Below are 14,211 nucleotides of genomic sequence, written 5' to 3' on the forward strand. Positions count from 1 at the left end.
AGGGTGTGGCAGCGCGAGAGAGAGAGAGAGAGAGAGAGAGAGAGAGAGAGAGAGAGAGAGAGAGAGAGAGAGAGAGAGAGAGAGAGAGAGAGAGAATGTCACGATGCGAGCACGTTACTGTAACTTAAGCGCGTGCATTTCGGAAGTATAACGAGCACGGAGACGAGGGGGTGTATGGAAACGATGTGAGCAGCCAGAGGAGGAGGAAGAAGAGGAGGAGGAGGAAGAGACACCATGTATGTCCCTGAAGGTGTTAATCCCACTGGGATGCACTGGTTACTATAGTACTACTGTAAGCCTATTTATAAACTCTCTGTGGTTCTGTCTTCTATTCATGCTGATACAAGTATAATCATACAAAGTCCTCACATATTAAGGTTCCATTAAAACACTTAAATTCATATTTACAGTCCACAGCTACAGGACTACGGGACACATAGATGTCGGCCTAACTATTGTGTTCTTCAATAAAAATGTTAGGGACTGTATGAAAATGATTCAAAAGAAATGGGGTCACAGCAGTAGCGGCTCTAGCTTCTGTGGTGCTCTGGGCGAACCCAACATAACAAGCCACAACAAACATTATACAAAATCATGATATATGTCACAAATGTCAAAAATCTGGTACAAAGAATTCTAACCATCCTGGAATATAAATGTTGATAAAAACAAATAATCAAATGATCACAAATTGTAACATATTGCAAATAAAAAAAAAGAAATTAAAGTAAATTGCACAAATACAACTACACACTTAAGAAGAAGGGAACCTAATCGTTGCACAACTGCCGCAATTGATCCTGATCTTTGTTAGTGCAAAGTCACCAATTAGGTCATCATATGAAATCTGCCCAGTAATCATGTGGTTAATACTGATCACAGACTGACTCATTTTACCTATTGAATCAGCAGGATAATGTACAAAATAAAATGCACTAGATCCCCCCCCACTCCCCTGCTCCCACTCCCTCATGCTTTCAGTGGAGAGACCTGAGGTATACCCCCACCCCCCTCACCACGACTGACTGTGAGATCTTCTTGCAGAAGTCTGCCTGTAGAAAAAGGGCCTCCACTCAAACAAGGTTACTTGACGGTGACATTGCATCGTTGAAGGGATTACTTTTTGTTTTTTCATTGCAGGCTCCCCAGACAAGATGCCCCCCTGGGTGGTTGCCCATGTCTCCCATATCTAAACCTGCCACTGGGTCAGAGGATGGTAGAGGTTATGCATTTGTGTATTGATGCTGTAGGGAAGGTGACTTGTGACACAACCAACACTGCAGCTCGAGCATTCTGCTATTGATTTGAGGGACAGACAGGAATCTGATCTCATATTTATCAGGCAGTGAGGCATCGTCATGGCTGATGTGACATAAAGCCCAGTTCACTCATTTTATTATAAGAACTGCTTTCATAGAGTATTAGGTAATGCTGGTGATGTATTATTTTCAAATATTGGGGGAGGCTGTAGAGTATTAATCATTTGGGTTATATGAATGCATAGAGAAACCAGCACCAAGAAGGGTAAACAAATGAAGTGTGTGGCCATTTAGCAAGGCAGGGTGTGTAAAAGGTAGAATCAAGAGAGTTATTATAGCTCAAGTGTTGCGATTATTGCTCAGTCACTTAACTGTGGAGACTGTGTTTGACAATCTATGAGGATTAACGAACACTACTAAGTACTGAAAGCTCATAAACCTACAGCAGAGTGAAAGTGTAATTGTTTCTTAAAACCTTGGAGGGTAAGGCTCAAGGGTTCTTTGAGGGGCTCCTAAATTATGACTAAACAAAGACTCTGGGTCAATCCCTGTATAAACTAGCGGAACTACACCTCCCAGAGAGCCTGGGGGAACTTCAGGATCCCCTGAGAGGAGGTGCTGACAGGAGTGATCACAGCACCTCCTTCAGCTTGAGCCTGCTGTCAGCACTTTTATTAATTTTGCTCTACATCAGGGAATACTGAAAAGATAAAGAAAAACCCAAATGTTCTATGCATTAGTCCTTAAAAGTGTTTGTAGCCTCTAGTGACGAAATATAGACTAAAGCTGTGATTTTATTTTGAAAATGTTAACTTTCATAAATCTAATAGTTTTTGTAAGTGTCAGTTATAAACACTTTGAGATCAAATACATAAAAAGAAGGAACATTTATCACACCCCAGACTCAAGTTACTTTATCAATATGGTAATAAACTAATTTACAACATTTGCGCTGAACCGGTTTTACTTTGACAGGTCAACCAGGAAGCGCACTTTCCGCTGGGTAACTTGGCGCAGTTAAAAAGTTAAGAATGGATACGTGGTAAAAAAAAAAAAACAACGGTGTTTTTCTCTCGTGCTGTTTATCAGTGAACTCCAAAGCTCTCCGGTGTGGATCGGACTCTCCGGACACTCGCTATGCTTCCCCGCGGTCAGGACTACGGGGTGAAACGGACCGGAACGGCTCGGAGCGGCTCGGTGATTCACTTCAGGACAACGGTGAACTCCGGGCGCCGCAGCTCCGCCGTGCTGCCCTCGCTGCTAACGTTCCTGGTGATCGTGGCGTCCGGAGGCCTGCTGCTCATGATCGAGAAAGGAATGCTCAACAGCCTGGATACTCCTCCACCCCGGGGAAGCGGCAGGCGGCTGGACCCCGTCCGACAGGCGGGCAAGCACGACTCGGCCCCCGTGGACGTGGAGTCCCAGGTACGGTGAGAGTGTGGAGGCACCGCGGGGCTTCATCCGTGGGGGGTTCACCTGGCGAGGGCGGCTCGGGGCAGCTCGCAGGGGCTCGGTGTTGTCCCGTGACTTGGGTGTGAGGTCTTTCAGGATTAAAGTGTGGTTGAGGAAGTGTGTGCAAGGCTTTCAAACTGGAGATCACTACTCTGACACGTTGTTTGTATGTAATGTAGTAGTCAGAACATTCCTGCAAGGGTCTGGGTCTAATGGCAGCTTCCACCGTGAACTCTAATAATAAGCTGAGTAGGTTTATATTGTCTGCAGGGTTACTCCAGCAGTTTGACATCATACTTTTCGTTAAGGGTTACGCTCAAAAACATCACAAATAAATCACAGGAGCAGATTCTGAGATATCTTGATCTGTCCTCCCGTGTATGGCGCAATTTCCCAAAAAGCACTGCACTTCACTTCCCATAACTTCATCAGCCCATATTCACAAATTGCCTCAAGGGGCTTGACAAAGTGTGACATCATCTGCACTTAACCCTCGACTTGAGTAATGAACCTCAGAGAGAACATCGGATTCCCACGGGAGGGACGCCTCTCCCGGGAGGGACAGGAGGGCAATGGATGGTGTGTGGAGCAGAGCACGTCAACAAAATAAGAGTTTAAAAAAAAAAAACTTCAACTTTTTATTGGCAGCCAGAAATTACACAGGCCACAGACACAATGCTCATTCAACAAGCCATTTTTTAGTTTTTGCAAAATACGAGTTTTTAACATAAATGCAGAGTTGTGTCGATGCTTGGAGTATTTACACAAAATAAAATGTCTGACTGAGATGAAGGGAGCAGCAGTGACAATTGTAGTGTTAGAGGTATAGCTAGTGATTGTAGTATATTTGGGCAGTGTTTTAAACAGCTGTTTTCAAAAGGCTGTGTACATTTAAAAAAAAAAAATGCTCTCAAGTTCCTGATTTGTGTTCACACATTAGATCCTCCAGGAGATCCGGAACCGCACCATCAGGACCATGTGCAGCCAGAAGAACATGCCCCACAGCGTCTGGTCTCTGAGCCCCCTACAGAGGAAGACGCTGCTGCAGCACATCCTGGTCAACGACAAGCACCGCTTCCTCTACTGCTACGTCCCCAAAGTGGCCTGCTCCAACTGGAAGCGGGTCCTGAAGGTGCTGAGCGGCTCGCTGGAGAGCGTGGACGTCAACATCAAGATGGACCATCGCAGCGACCTGCTGTTTTTGTCCTCCCTGAAACCCGAGGAGATCCGCTACCGCCTGAAGCACTACTTCAAGTTCATGTTTGTGCGGGACCCCATGGAGCGCCTGCTCTCTGCTTACAGGAACAAGTTCGGAGAAATCGAGGCTTACAAGAAAAAGTACGGCGTTGAGATCGTAAAGCGGTACAGAAAAGGTCGCGCCAACGACCCGTCTGTGAAAGGGGACGATGTGACCTTTGCAGAGTTTGTCCGCTACTTGCTGGACGAGGACGTGGAGCGTATGAATGAGCACTGGATGCCGGTGTACAACCTGTGCCAACCGTGTGCTGTGTCTTACGACTTCTTCGGCTCATATGAGCACCTGGAAGGTGACGCGGAGTTCGTGCTCCAGCGAATCGGAGCGCCTGCCTACGTTCACTTCCCGGAGAGGCAGACGTGGTACAAGCCGGTCACCACGGAGACGTTACACTATTATCTCTGCAGCTTGCCACAAAAGCTGCTGAGGGACCTGCTGCCCAAGTACATTTTAGACTTTTCCCTCTTTACGTATCCACTCCCCAACACAACCACTGAACACTGCCGGCATTAAAGCTCCACTGTGAGAGAGTTTGGAGAATATTTTTTGTAGAGAATCATTTATGTTTTTTTTATGCTTATGGGACATTGACAGCTGTTACACAATTTTTTTACTTGAGATGTCCTCATATCGTTTTATAATGCTGATTATTGGAACAGAATAAGAATTAACTTTAAAACCACTAAAACTTGAAATCAGCTGCAGACACAGGAAAACGTTATTGAAACGTATGTTACATGCACTGTTACAGTAAATCAATCAGTTCACTATATATATGGATGCAAATGTTAATAAGGTTGGAAGACCAAAGTCTGTGTTTTGTAGTTTGTTGGTGTAAACATTGGAGAAAGTCAAGGGTTAATAGCTTCAGTGGGCATTCAGTGGTTTAGCAGGCTAAAACACACACACGTACTCAGAGGGTGGTGGGGTTTAAATGAAGCTTGTGTTTTTAAGTATGTCACAGTCTCTCTGTCCCATCGTTTCTATTTACTTTGGACTATTTACCATCGAATAAAACCAGAAGTTTAAGTTTAATGATGCACATCGCCACAGTTTCTGTTATTTTGTATCATTTTATTTTGTGGATTATTAAATAATTTAGACATCATAAAAAAACAGGGAAAAAAAATATTACAACAGGGCTGAACAGACACTTCTCTTGCTACATTGTGTGTGAGGTTGTTAATGAGAACAATTGATTTCTGAGGCACTAATTCATTCACAAAGTTAAACCCTCAATCGATTAGTGGCTGTACAAGATACTGATGGAAAAGTTAGGTCACAGTTTGTTTAAATGTAGAAACACATTTTTTATCCTCGGTGCGTCAGACTAGACTTGGAAATAAAGAGGCACATAGGAATGCTATGGGCTAATTATTTGTCCGGTTTATAAAAGGCCTTCATAAATCACATCCAGACTTTAATCCTTGAAGCTCACACTTCTGAAAAGAGAAAGAAAAATGTTTCAGTGGAATAAGAAGCATTTGTTAAAAATAGTAATGATCCATTATTTTTGGTTTTCAGACATCAAAGGGCCAGATTTCATTCATCAGCCAGATATTATTCTTCCAAACATCCAAAATAGTAAAGTAAATTCCTATATGATATGTATGTAGTCCAGAAGTAATCCGCCCATGAACTAGCCTCATCATTTTCATGGCATAGGCCTTACTTGTCTGCTGACCTGTCAGATGAGCGGTCAAGACTTCTGAGGACGGAGGTTTCAGGGGAGAAGTGACGAGGACCGGAGGAGACGCTGAGGGGCGATGAGCTTTGGAGGGATGAGAACGACAAACCCTGTTTGCGCATCTCCTGGACTGCCCTCTCACTGGGGACAGACAGACACAATCAGACAAGGTCACAATGTGCTGCACCTCCACTTTGGTGATGCATCTTTGTAACTAAATGCATTTGAGCCGTTATCTTAGATAATCACTGCATAAGTGATACTTCTACATAGCTGCTTAACTAGAGCTGAAGTGATTAGTCAATTAGTTGATGGTCAAAACATTAAGCAGCAACAAATCAGATTTATTTCACAGATTTTTGACTAGAAATCATGGATTTGTTTGAGTTTTGGAACGCTGCTAAGACAAAACAATTTGAAGAGAACTCACAGTATGGAATTAGACAAGAAAACAGTTGGCAGTTATTCAAATAATTGTTATGAGAACAGTCTGAGTTTTACTGGTTTTACAGTCATTTGGGACATTTAGTAAAGTCTACATCCAGATAACATACTACATCAAAGATGAAATATTAAGGAAGACGTTCTCTTTTGGTAGCCAACTCAGTGAAAAACTAGATTATTATGTTGCATCAACTCTGCTACTCTTGTAATTACATGGTTATAGACAAAATTATACATGATATCAGCAGAATCACGTAATCACAGAGCAAAACAATCTGTGTGGAAACTAAAAAAGGTGGAACACATTAACTGAAATGCATCGGCTATCAACCTTTTATTTTATTTGCATTCATATGCAGGTAGCTGTTAAAAGAGATTAGCCAAAATATCACCAGGACCTAAATTAGCTACAAAAAGTATTATTATTCGTGTTTTTGTGAGGAAAGTTTGGCTTGTGTGATATGAAAAACTAGTCTGACTGTAAAAAGTGTACAGCGAACAGACGTAAAACAATATAATATATATAACAAAATAATTGCCTTTGCCTCAAGAGGCTAATTTGTCGTCAGATGATAGCTAATGGGCTCCAAGATTGATCTTGGGGTAACAGAGGAAATGTCAGCTTCAGTGTAAAAAACAACAGCTGTTGAACTCACCGTTCAAAGCGTTCAGTGGTCAACTGTCTTTTCAGAACGTCCATCTCGGTCTGCAGCTGAGACACTTTACCGCGGAGCTGGGACACCTCCCTGGCATGCTCTGCACTGAGAGTATGTACACACACAAATAATATTCAACCTCTTTCTAAAGTGATATTTTAGTGGATTATAATTTATTCAAGCACGTATGGTGAATTGGATTTATTTACGTTTTGCTATCAGCCAGCATGAGCCTGTCACGAAGGACTTTCAGCTCTGACTCTCTTTCGCTGGCTGTAAGATGAGTTTGGAACTCCTTGTGCCGATTGGAGGAGAGCAGCGTCTCCAGGTTACGGACGGTCAACCTCTCACTGGCCAGTTGCTTCTTAAGTAGCTCCACCTCGGACCGAACATCCTCCACCTCTCCTGTGACCTAAAAAACATGCACATGCACAGAGCATAAATTCTCATGACTGACAACTGCTCCTAGTGAGCCAGCGTGCATCCCCGGTGGAATGCAACATTTCTCAGCCATGACAAGTTATCGGAGCTCACCCTCTCCAGGTCCATGCTTTTGGAGGTGAGCTGACGTGCAGTGAGCTCCTTGCCAGAGTCCAGTTTGACACAGAGCTCCCTGACAGAGGCCAGATCTGAGAGGAGAGCTGCCTTCTCCTCCTGGGTGCTGTGTAGCTCCTCCTCTAGTCGGGACATCCCACGAACCAGCGAGGATACCTGGGCCTCATAAGCCTGCAGGGCTTGTGTGTGCTTGACAAAACAGTAAGGGGTAAGTACACCAATCCCCACCAGCATAAAGAATAGCTTCTAGCATATGACGTCTGTTGGCAGTCTTGCTCCCAATTATGAAAGCTGCTTGTTCCAGCCCGTGTCTCACCTGATGGATTTCTCTCTCGTGGTGGCCAACAGTATCTCGGAGGTGTCTGCGTTCTGTGTCTGAAGAGAGCAGCTCCAGGCGGATGGAGTTATTGAGGCCTTCAGACTGCAGCAGCTTCTGCTCGCGCTCCTCCACCTCAGTGTGAGCCATTCTGAAATGCTCCAGTAGGTTCCTGTTCTCTTGCTCCTGTGGGTCAAACACACAGCGAAATGAGACGGAGCAGACGTCTACTGTAGAGGCACTTCCAATATAGATATAGATAAAGTATCATCTGAAAGTATCACAAAGAGACAGTATCTATTACACAGGTTCTTAAATGGCTATAGGAGAATACTGTTCTCTCTTGCCTTTGTTGCCATCAGTTTCTCGATTCTGGACACTTCGGAAATGTATGAGTGGACTCTCAGTTTCAGCTCATCCTTCTCATGCATAGCCTCCTCCATCTCCATGTGCACAGCCTGGATAAACACACAGAAAAGCAGAGCTAATGTTATTTCTTCGTCATTCTTTCATAAGACACAAAAGAAACAACTGCATATGAGGTTACAAACACCTGGTTTTCTCTGGTCATCGTGGCCAGGTCTTCTTGCAGCCGCCTGTTCTCTCTGATTGTGATTTCCTTCTCTCTCCTGAGTCCGACCAGCTCCTCCTGAGAGGCGTCAAGCTGTCTCCTCAGGCTGCTTATCTCCCTCTCGCGGCTGTTTAAGGCCCCCTGCAGCTGACTGCAAGAACCACATGTTATTTATTTTTTATTTATCAGTGTTTTGTTGTATTGAAAAACCACTTAGAGCCTTGAGACCAAGATACTCACGCTAAAGAGGTATCCAAGTTTAGAATGGTATGTTTCACTTCTTCAAGGGTCTTTTCCTGAGGAAATAGAAAGAAGAAAGATCAAAAACAATGCCAGAGCTCAATTAGTTGTCTTTAAGAGACATTTGTGTCCTTCATCACTTACTGTGTATGAGATTTAAGTATAGACAAGAGGAATGATAACAAGGACCGATAAAATATTAATTGAACATACAGGCATGCCTGTATCGTCTTAAAACAGACTTGAACTCGTCATAAAATAAAACATGGTATTTGTTAGTGATAGGTACTTTTTTGGAAAACTCCTCCTCGAGAGCAACCAGCTTTTCAGTCTTTTGATCGACTTCATCCTGCAGAGCATCTTTCTCTCTATCCAGGGCAGAGATGGACTTCTGAAGAGCAGCCACGTCCTCCTTGTGCTTGGAGCCTCGCTGACTTAGCTCCCCTGGCAGACAAACCCAAATCAAGAAGATAGCTAAGCAACAACAGAGGAAGAAAAAAAAGTACAACACATCTCCTGAACCTCCTAAAATCCATAAACATTTACCTATTCTCTCCTCCAGTTTCTCAATCTGCTGATGGGCATTATGCAGCTCATTCATCTTTACAGACAGTCTGTGTTGGGTGTCAGACAGTGACTGTTCCATCTGCTCCTGTAGCAGCCTGCAGACAGACAGGGTACAGCTCATCTATTCAAATTCAAACATTGTGGCGAGAAACACAACAATCCCCCACTAAAACCGACACATACTCAGGAGCCATTTGGGGAATCGAACCACCAGTCCTCTGGTTATTTGACGACCTGCTCACTCATGGCCACCAGGATATTTATATTACAATAACCATTTAACATACTTCCTGAGTGCAGCCATTTCATTAATATTTTAACTGCTCAACAAACGTGTATTTTCAACACAAACCTCAGAGCGTTGGACTCTGCCCTCTGCTGGGCCGCCTCCTCTGCATTCTGGACCATGGCAGCAGACTGAACCTTCAGATCCTCCCCCACAGCCGTCCTGCTCTCCATCAGCTGACACACCTGGGACTGCAGGTCCAGTCTCTCCTGCTCCAACTGCACCACATTAAACCCAATGAGCCACACACAGCAACATGAAGCTATTTAGGACCAAAGTTACAGCTGTGAATAGGAAGTAACATTTCCCATGTTGGGTCTTGTCTCTTTTGAAGTTCCAGTCAGGGGGAAATGTTTGAGCAGATTTACAGAAGGCTTACACTCTGAATGGCATTTTCCAGGTTAAGAATCCTCCTCTCCTCGCCCCGTCTGTCTGTGGAAGCTGAAGTCTGGGCAACCTGCAAAATGTTGTGTGTGTTAGGCTCAAGCAATTGATATAATGCAAAAAATATATCACACAGATCACAATATGTCCTGGAGAAGCTAATGCAGATTTATTAACTTCTCTATGTATATCACTATGATAGTGCAGCAGAATCATGTGCAACATGAAAGTCATTACTCGAGGACTGACCTTCAACATTTCCATGAGTGTGTCTTTTTCATCGGTCATCTGCTCGATTTTGATTTCTGCCAGTTTAAACTCTGCCTGCAGTTCCAAGACGTCAGCTGACATATCTTTGCTATGGGCCAGTTTTAAGTCCTCTTGAGTCTGAGGGAACAGGAAGATTTGGTCTTTAGAAGTGTAGAATAAATAATATCAAGTACATACACAAGTTCAAACTCACCTGTTTAAACTGGGTTTTGAAATGGTCTCTCTCACTGCAGAGGGCCTTCACATTGTTTTGGATGTCCTCCATGTGCTTCTCAAAGTCTATGAGAGCAGCCTTCAGCTCATCTCGCTCCTGTCTGACAAGGAGCAGTTCGGCCTCTGCATCACCTCCCTGAAAGATAAAGCAAGTAGACTTTATGTATGATTTTATGAGACAGCTGAGTGCATCAAACTCTTTGAAACAAAATAGTCAATAAAATTTGAATTGTTTCTTACCCTTGTTGCATGTTTAGACATAGGACTCCTTCCTCTGCCTGGACTACGACTTGGGCTCAAGTCCAGACCTCCTGCCCCTCTGGCCCTTTTGTAGCGCTCAGCCTCCTGCCGATAGTAATCCCTCTCCTCCTCTAGACTCTTGACAAATGCGTCCAGACGTGACGGGGAGCGTTCCCTTCCGCAAACACCATGTTTAGCCCGCATGGTTTCCAGCTCTAGCACCAGGTCTTTGTCTGGTACACAATAGTAACACATTCACGTCAACAACTTAAAGCTGCGATAAGAACAGCTTTTAACAATTGAGCTATGCCAGACTGTTGCTTACCAGCTGACATCACTTTCTCAATTTTGTCCTGCAGCCTGATCTTCTCTCCCTCCAGGAAATTCACCAGTCCCTCCATTTTCTCGTTTTGTTCTTTAAGCTCCAGGAGCTGATCCCTAAGACGATCTTTTTCAAAGTCACCTTCAGACTGCTCCTGAATTAAGACATTAACAACAGATCATGATTTGAGTTTGTGTAACAAAATATAATTGGTCAGATTTTTGGCCAAAGAATTGAGGTGTATGTTAAGTCAATAACTAAATACTAAAATTCATTGATATTCCTATTAAAAAGAACATAGAATAAGAAAAGAGTCAATACCTTTTTTAATTTTGTAATAACATCCTCTAAGTCTTCAATGATTCTCTGTTGCTTCTGGATCTCTTCCTGTTGAAAAACATATTTTTGCATTGTTATTAACTAACTCACATGTCACACTTGATGCCTGTAAACACATAAGTACATTTGGATTTGTTTTTTTTGTCCCTGAATCATATTATTCTCACTTTAGTGTCTTGTAGTTCCATGTCAACTGTTTCCAACACCCGCTCTTTGTCCATCTCCAGCCGCTTCGCAAGGTCGTCGATGTGCGTAAGCTCCTCACACAGTTCCAGATTCTTTAAGGACAGATTAGCCACTTCAGTTGAGGCATTTTTCTTCTTCTGTTGCAGTCCTTCTACCTTCTGCTCCAGTGTCCTGTTGGTCTCCTGCAGGTACTCAATCTGTGTGACATTAAGTATTAGTACAGACAGGAGGGTGTGGAACAACCTTAGGCTCAAGACCACTGTGCATATTCCAAAAATATTTCACAAATGTTGATTAACAATGGTAAACATCCTCTAGGATAGTTAAACTTGCCTGAAGGTTAAGATGAGAAATAAGTTTCTCGCTGCTGATGTTCTGAGCCTCGAGGGAAATTACATCATGAGGACGTCCTCCCTGAAGAACACGGTTCAGACGTTCGATCTCTTTGTCCCTCTGCTCTACCTAATAGAAGTATAAAAATTAAATAAAACATCTAATGACCACATATTAACATTTAACATATGTGACATGGATTTTGTTTGCCTTTAGTAATGTATTTCTTACCTGAGTATTTAAGTGTTTTATATATTCCTGAGCATTTTCCAGGTCTAATTTGACCTTTATGACGTCTTCCTGCAGCTCATGAATTCTACCAATCAAAAATTACTTTCAGTCAAACAGAAATAACAAGCATGTCATCACAATCATAAAGAAATACCAATACCAATACTTCTGTCGATAACACAGTTGAGCTGCTTCAAAAGAAAACAAACCTTCTATCTGCCAACTGCAGCAGGTCAGCTACGTATGGATCATCAGGCTGCAACGCAGGGTAAGCTGATGCAGAGGAGGGAGGTATGAGCTCATCAATCTGCATCCTCTGACGTCTGAAAGGAATACTGCGCTTCTTTCCACCTGTGAATGTCATCATGAAAAACTGATTTTTATACAATGTTTGAAATTGCCAAATATCGCTTCCAGTGTGCTCTTGAACACCCTGTTCAGAACTGGTGTTAACATCTGTCCTTGTGATGGGATCTCACTTCCCTTATCTATATGCAAATAATCATGAACCTCAATTGTGTTCACAAAGACCAAATGATGTTGTTTCTACCCAGTATGAGTTTACAGATGTGTCCAGTGTCAATGTGTTTGTGTGTCGGCACGAGCGAGAGAGGTAGAGAAAGTTAGAGAGAGAGGAGTCAGGACGGGGACTGGGCTGTGAAGAAAGATTTGACCAATTTAAGAAAAGCATCTGTCAATATAAGGGGGGTCATTGCTGATATTGTGGTGGGGGTCACAAACAAACTAACGTATGGCCACAGAGAAGCGTAAACATATGTTTGATTCATTGAGAAACTGAAGCAGGTCAGAGGACCTCAGCTGAGTAGGCGTTCCTGTATATGTAGCCTAGGATGCATTTGCCTTCCCACAGCGAGAAGAATGTGGTCACATTAATGCGATCTTTGAGATCAGATCTCAGGGCACATTTGAGTGTGCTCACTCCTGTACTTAGTGCTGACCACTGATCAGATCATTCATGATGGATGTTAAATGCAGGTCTGAATTGGCTCAAAGAACTTAAGGTCAGACCCCTGGTATTTACCTGGTGTCTGCACCACAGCTTGCATGTTCTTCTCCTGCAGCTGCTGGATGCGCTCAGCTTTCGCCTTGCTGTCCTTCTCCAGGCAGCGAACCTTGTGCACATACTGATTGTTTAAAAACTTCAGGTCAGAGGTGTCATGGTCCAGTTTTCTGATGTGGGTCTTGAGCTCTGAAACGAGACAAGGTTGCGTGGAGCTGTCAGGCGTGTCAGTGGGTCACAGAGGTGAGAGTGTAGGGGCTGAATTGCTGTGACAACCGACCTCTGGTGTCACGATCCTTCTCCTCCTTCAGCTTCAGCAGCTCAAGGTGCAGCTCATTGTTCTCCCTCACCACCCGGGCATTCTCTGTCCTGTAGGGCTCCAGAAGAGAATCAACGTTCCGGCTCTCCTTTTCCGTTTTACCTGCTGACAGTTTGGCATTGCGCAGGCTCTCTGTCGTGTGGACCAGGTCACTGTAAGACAGGGGAAGATCTCTCTCAAATATCAACTGAGATTATGGGATGTAGGAAAGGGAGTGCAGACGGGCTTTGAGGTCTCACCTGAATAGTTTCTCCACTAGTGGCAGTGACTCTATTCCCAGTGGCTGTCTGTAGCCCAGCTGATCCAGTCGCTTCCTCAAGTTGACGAACTTCCTCTCTGCGGTGCTGTTCATGGCTGCGATGTGACACTGAAGCTATAGCACGGCACAGCAGCGTTCACATCGATTAGCAAGGCAGCCACAGCCAGAAGACATAACAAACTACATGGGATAAACCAAGTGAATCGTTGAGTCGTGTGTTAGTTACAGTGGCTAACTTAGCCAGCGGTTTGTTGTTGTTATTGTTGACTAACGTTAGCTAGCTAGCTTCACGTTAGGTAGCAAATCCTCCTTTACTAGACAGGGGTGTGTGATATTAGCATTTAGCGATGTTATCTACGGATATACCCGCTTTTCGGAGGTGGACGGTGGCCTAAAGCCTCTCGTCAGTACTGCTTGACAACAGTTAGCCACTTTAATAGCATTAAATCTCAGCTTTGCCTCAACCTACCGTACTTGGCTTTTCCCCGGCAGCTAACGTCAGCTTCACCGACGTCAACGCAACTTTACATCCCCCACAGACACTTGCACAAGATGCATTATAGCGTTGGTGATTCTTAACGTGAAGTTAGAGAATAAATAACCCGAGGGTCGACATGTTTCCGCGGTAAAGCTTTTGAAAAGAGCGCCGCTGATCTCCGGTTTGGTTTCGTCACTAAGGAAGTGAGACGCCACACAACATCTGGGGCCGCTTGTTTTGTCAACCCGCGCTGTCCGCACAGATGGCGGAGGGGCGGGGTGGCCACAGGATGAATGAATGAATGGATGGATTAGTGGATGGATGGATA

The 14,211-nt window shown here is 43.9% G+C and overlaps 2 protein-coding genes across 4 annotated transcripts; one reads left to right on the forward strand and one right to left on the reverse strand.

Annotated features, from left to right (window-relative positions):
* Positions 1–2,247: 2,247 nt before the first annotated feature.
* chst14 (carbohydrate (N-acetylgalactosamine 4-0) sulfotransferase 14) lies at positions 2,248–5,001 on the forward strand. The gene is made up of 2 exons (XM_035177210.1): positions 2,248–2,684; positions 3,652–5,001. Exons 1-2 carry the CDS (start codon positions 2,397–2,399, stop codon positions 4,477–4,479), a joined length of 1,116 nt encoding a protein of 371 aa, XP_035033101.1. The 5' UTR covers positions 2,248–2,396; the 3' UTR covers positions 4,480–5,001.
* Positions 5,002–5,031: 30 nt separating this feature from the next.
* cep135 (centrosomal protein 135) lies at positions 5,032–14,083 on the reverse strand. Of its 3 annotated transcripts, none has more exons than XM_035177208.2 (26): positions 13,875–14,083; positions 13,386–13,519; positions 13,108–13,298; positions 12,849–13,016; positions 12,016–12,157; positions 11,807–11,891; positions 11,576–11,704; positions 11,224–11,439; positions 11,039–11,104; positions 10,721–10,871; positions 10,396–10,628; positions 10,136–10,291; positions 9,922–10,059; positions 9,668–9,745; positions 9,355–9,506; positions 8,982–9,097; positions 8,725–8,879; positions 8,436–8,491; positions 8,178–8,346; positions 7,972–8,082; positions 7,625–7,810; positions 7,288–7,497; positions 6,963–7,165; positions 6,754–6,858; positions 5,651–5,794; positions 5,032–5,408 (listed from the first exon to the last, which is right to left on the reverse strand). In XM_035177208.2, exons 2-26 carry the CDS (start codon positions 13,496–13,498, stop codon positions 5,387–5,389), a joined length of 3,495 nt encoding a protein of 1,164 aa, XP_035033099.1. In that variant the 5' UTR covers positions 13,499–13,519; positions 13,875–14,083; the 3' UTR covers positions 5,032–5,386. The 3 variants fall into 3 exon arrangements, with proteins under 3 accessions (XP_035033099.1, XP_035033097.1, XP_035033100.1); XM_035177206.2 differs by having other exon boundaries at positions 5,639–5,794; XM_035177209.1 differs by lacking the exon at positions 5,032–5,408 and having other exon boundaries at positions 5,635–5,794.
* Between the last annotated feature and the right edge of the window lie 128 nt (positions 14,084–14,211).

This window comes from Hippoglossus stenolepis, chromosome 14 (genome assembly GCF_022539355.2).
Source record: "Hippoglossus stenolepis isolate QCI-W04-F060 chromosome 14, HSTE1.2, whole genome shotgun sequence".
Classification (NCBI taxonomy): Eukaryota; Metazoa; Chordata; class Actinopteri; order Pleuronectiformes; family Pleuronectidae; genus Hippoglossus; species Hippoglossus stenolepis.

Excerpts from the sequence above, each read along its gene's own strand:
- cep135 (XM_035177206.2), bottom strand. The coding sequence starts at position 13,498 with ATGAACAGCACCGCAGAGAGGAAGTTCGTCAACTTGAGGAAGCGACTG. Across the intron at positions 11,440-11,575 it reads TTTCTCATCTTAACCTTCAG|ATTGAGTACCTGCAGGAGAC; the intron begins GCAAGTTTAACT and ends AATGTCACACAG. Across the intron at positions 10,872-11,038 it reads TTATTACAAAATTAAAAAAG|GAGCAGTCTGAAGGTGACTT; the intron begins GTATTGACTCTT and ends GTCTTAATTCAG.
- chst14 (XM_035177210.1), top strand. The coding sequence starts at position 2,397 with ATGCTTCCCCGCGGTCAGGACTACGGGGTGAAACGGACCGGAACGGCT. Across the intron at positions 2,685-3,651 it reads CCGTGGACGTGGAGTCCCAG|ATCCTCCAGGAGATCCGGAA; the intron begins GTACGGTGAGAG and ends TTCACACATTAG.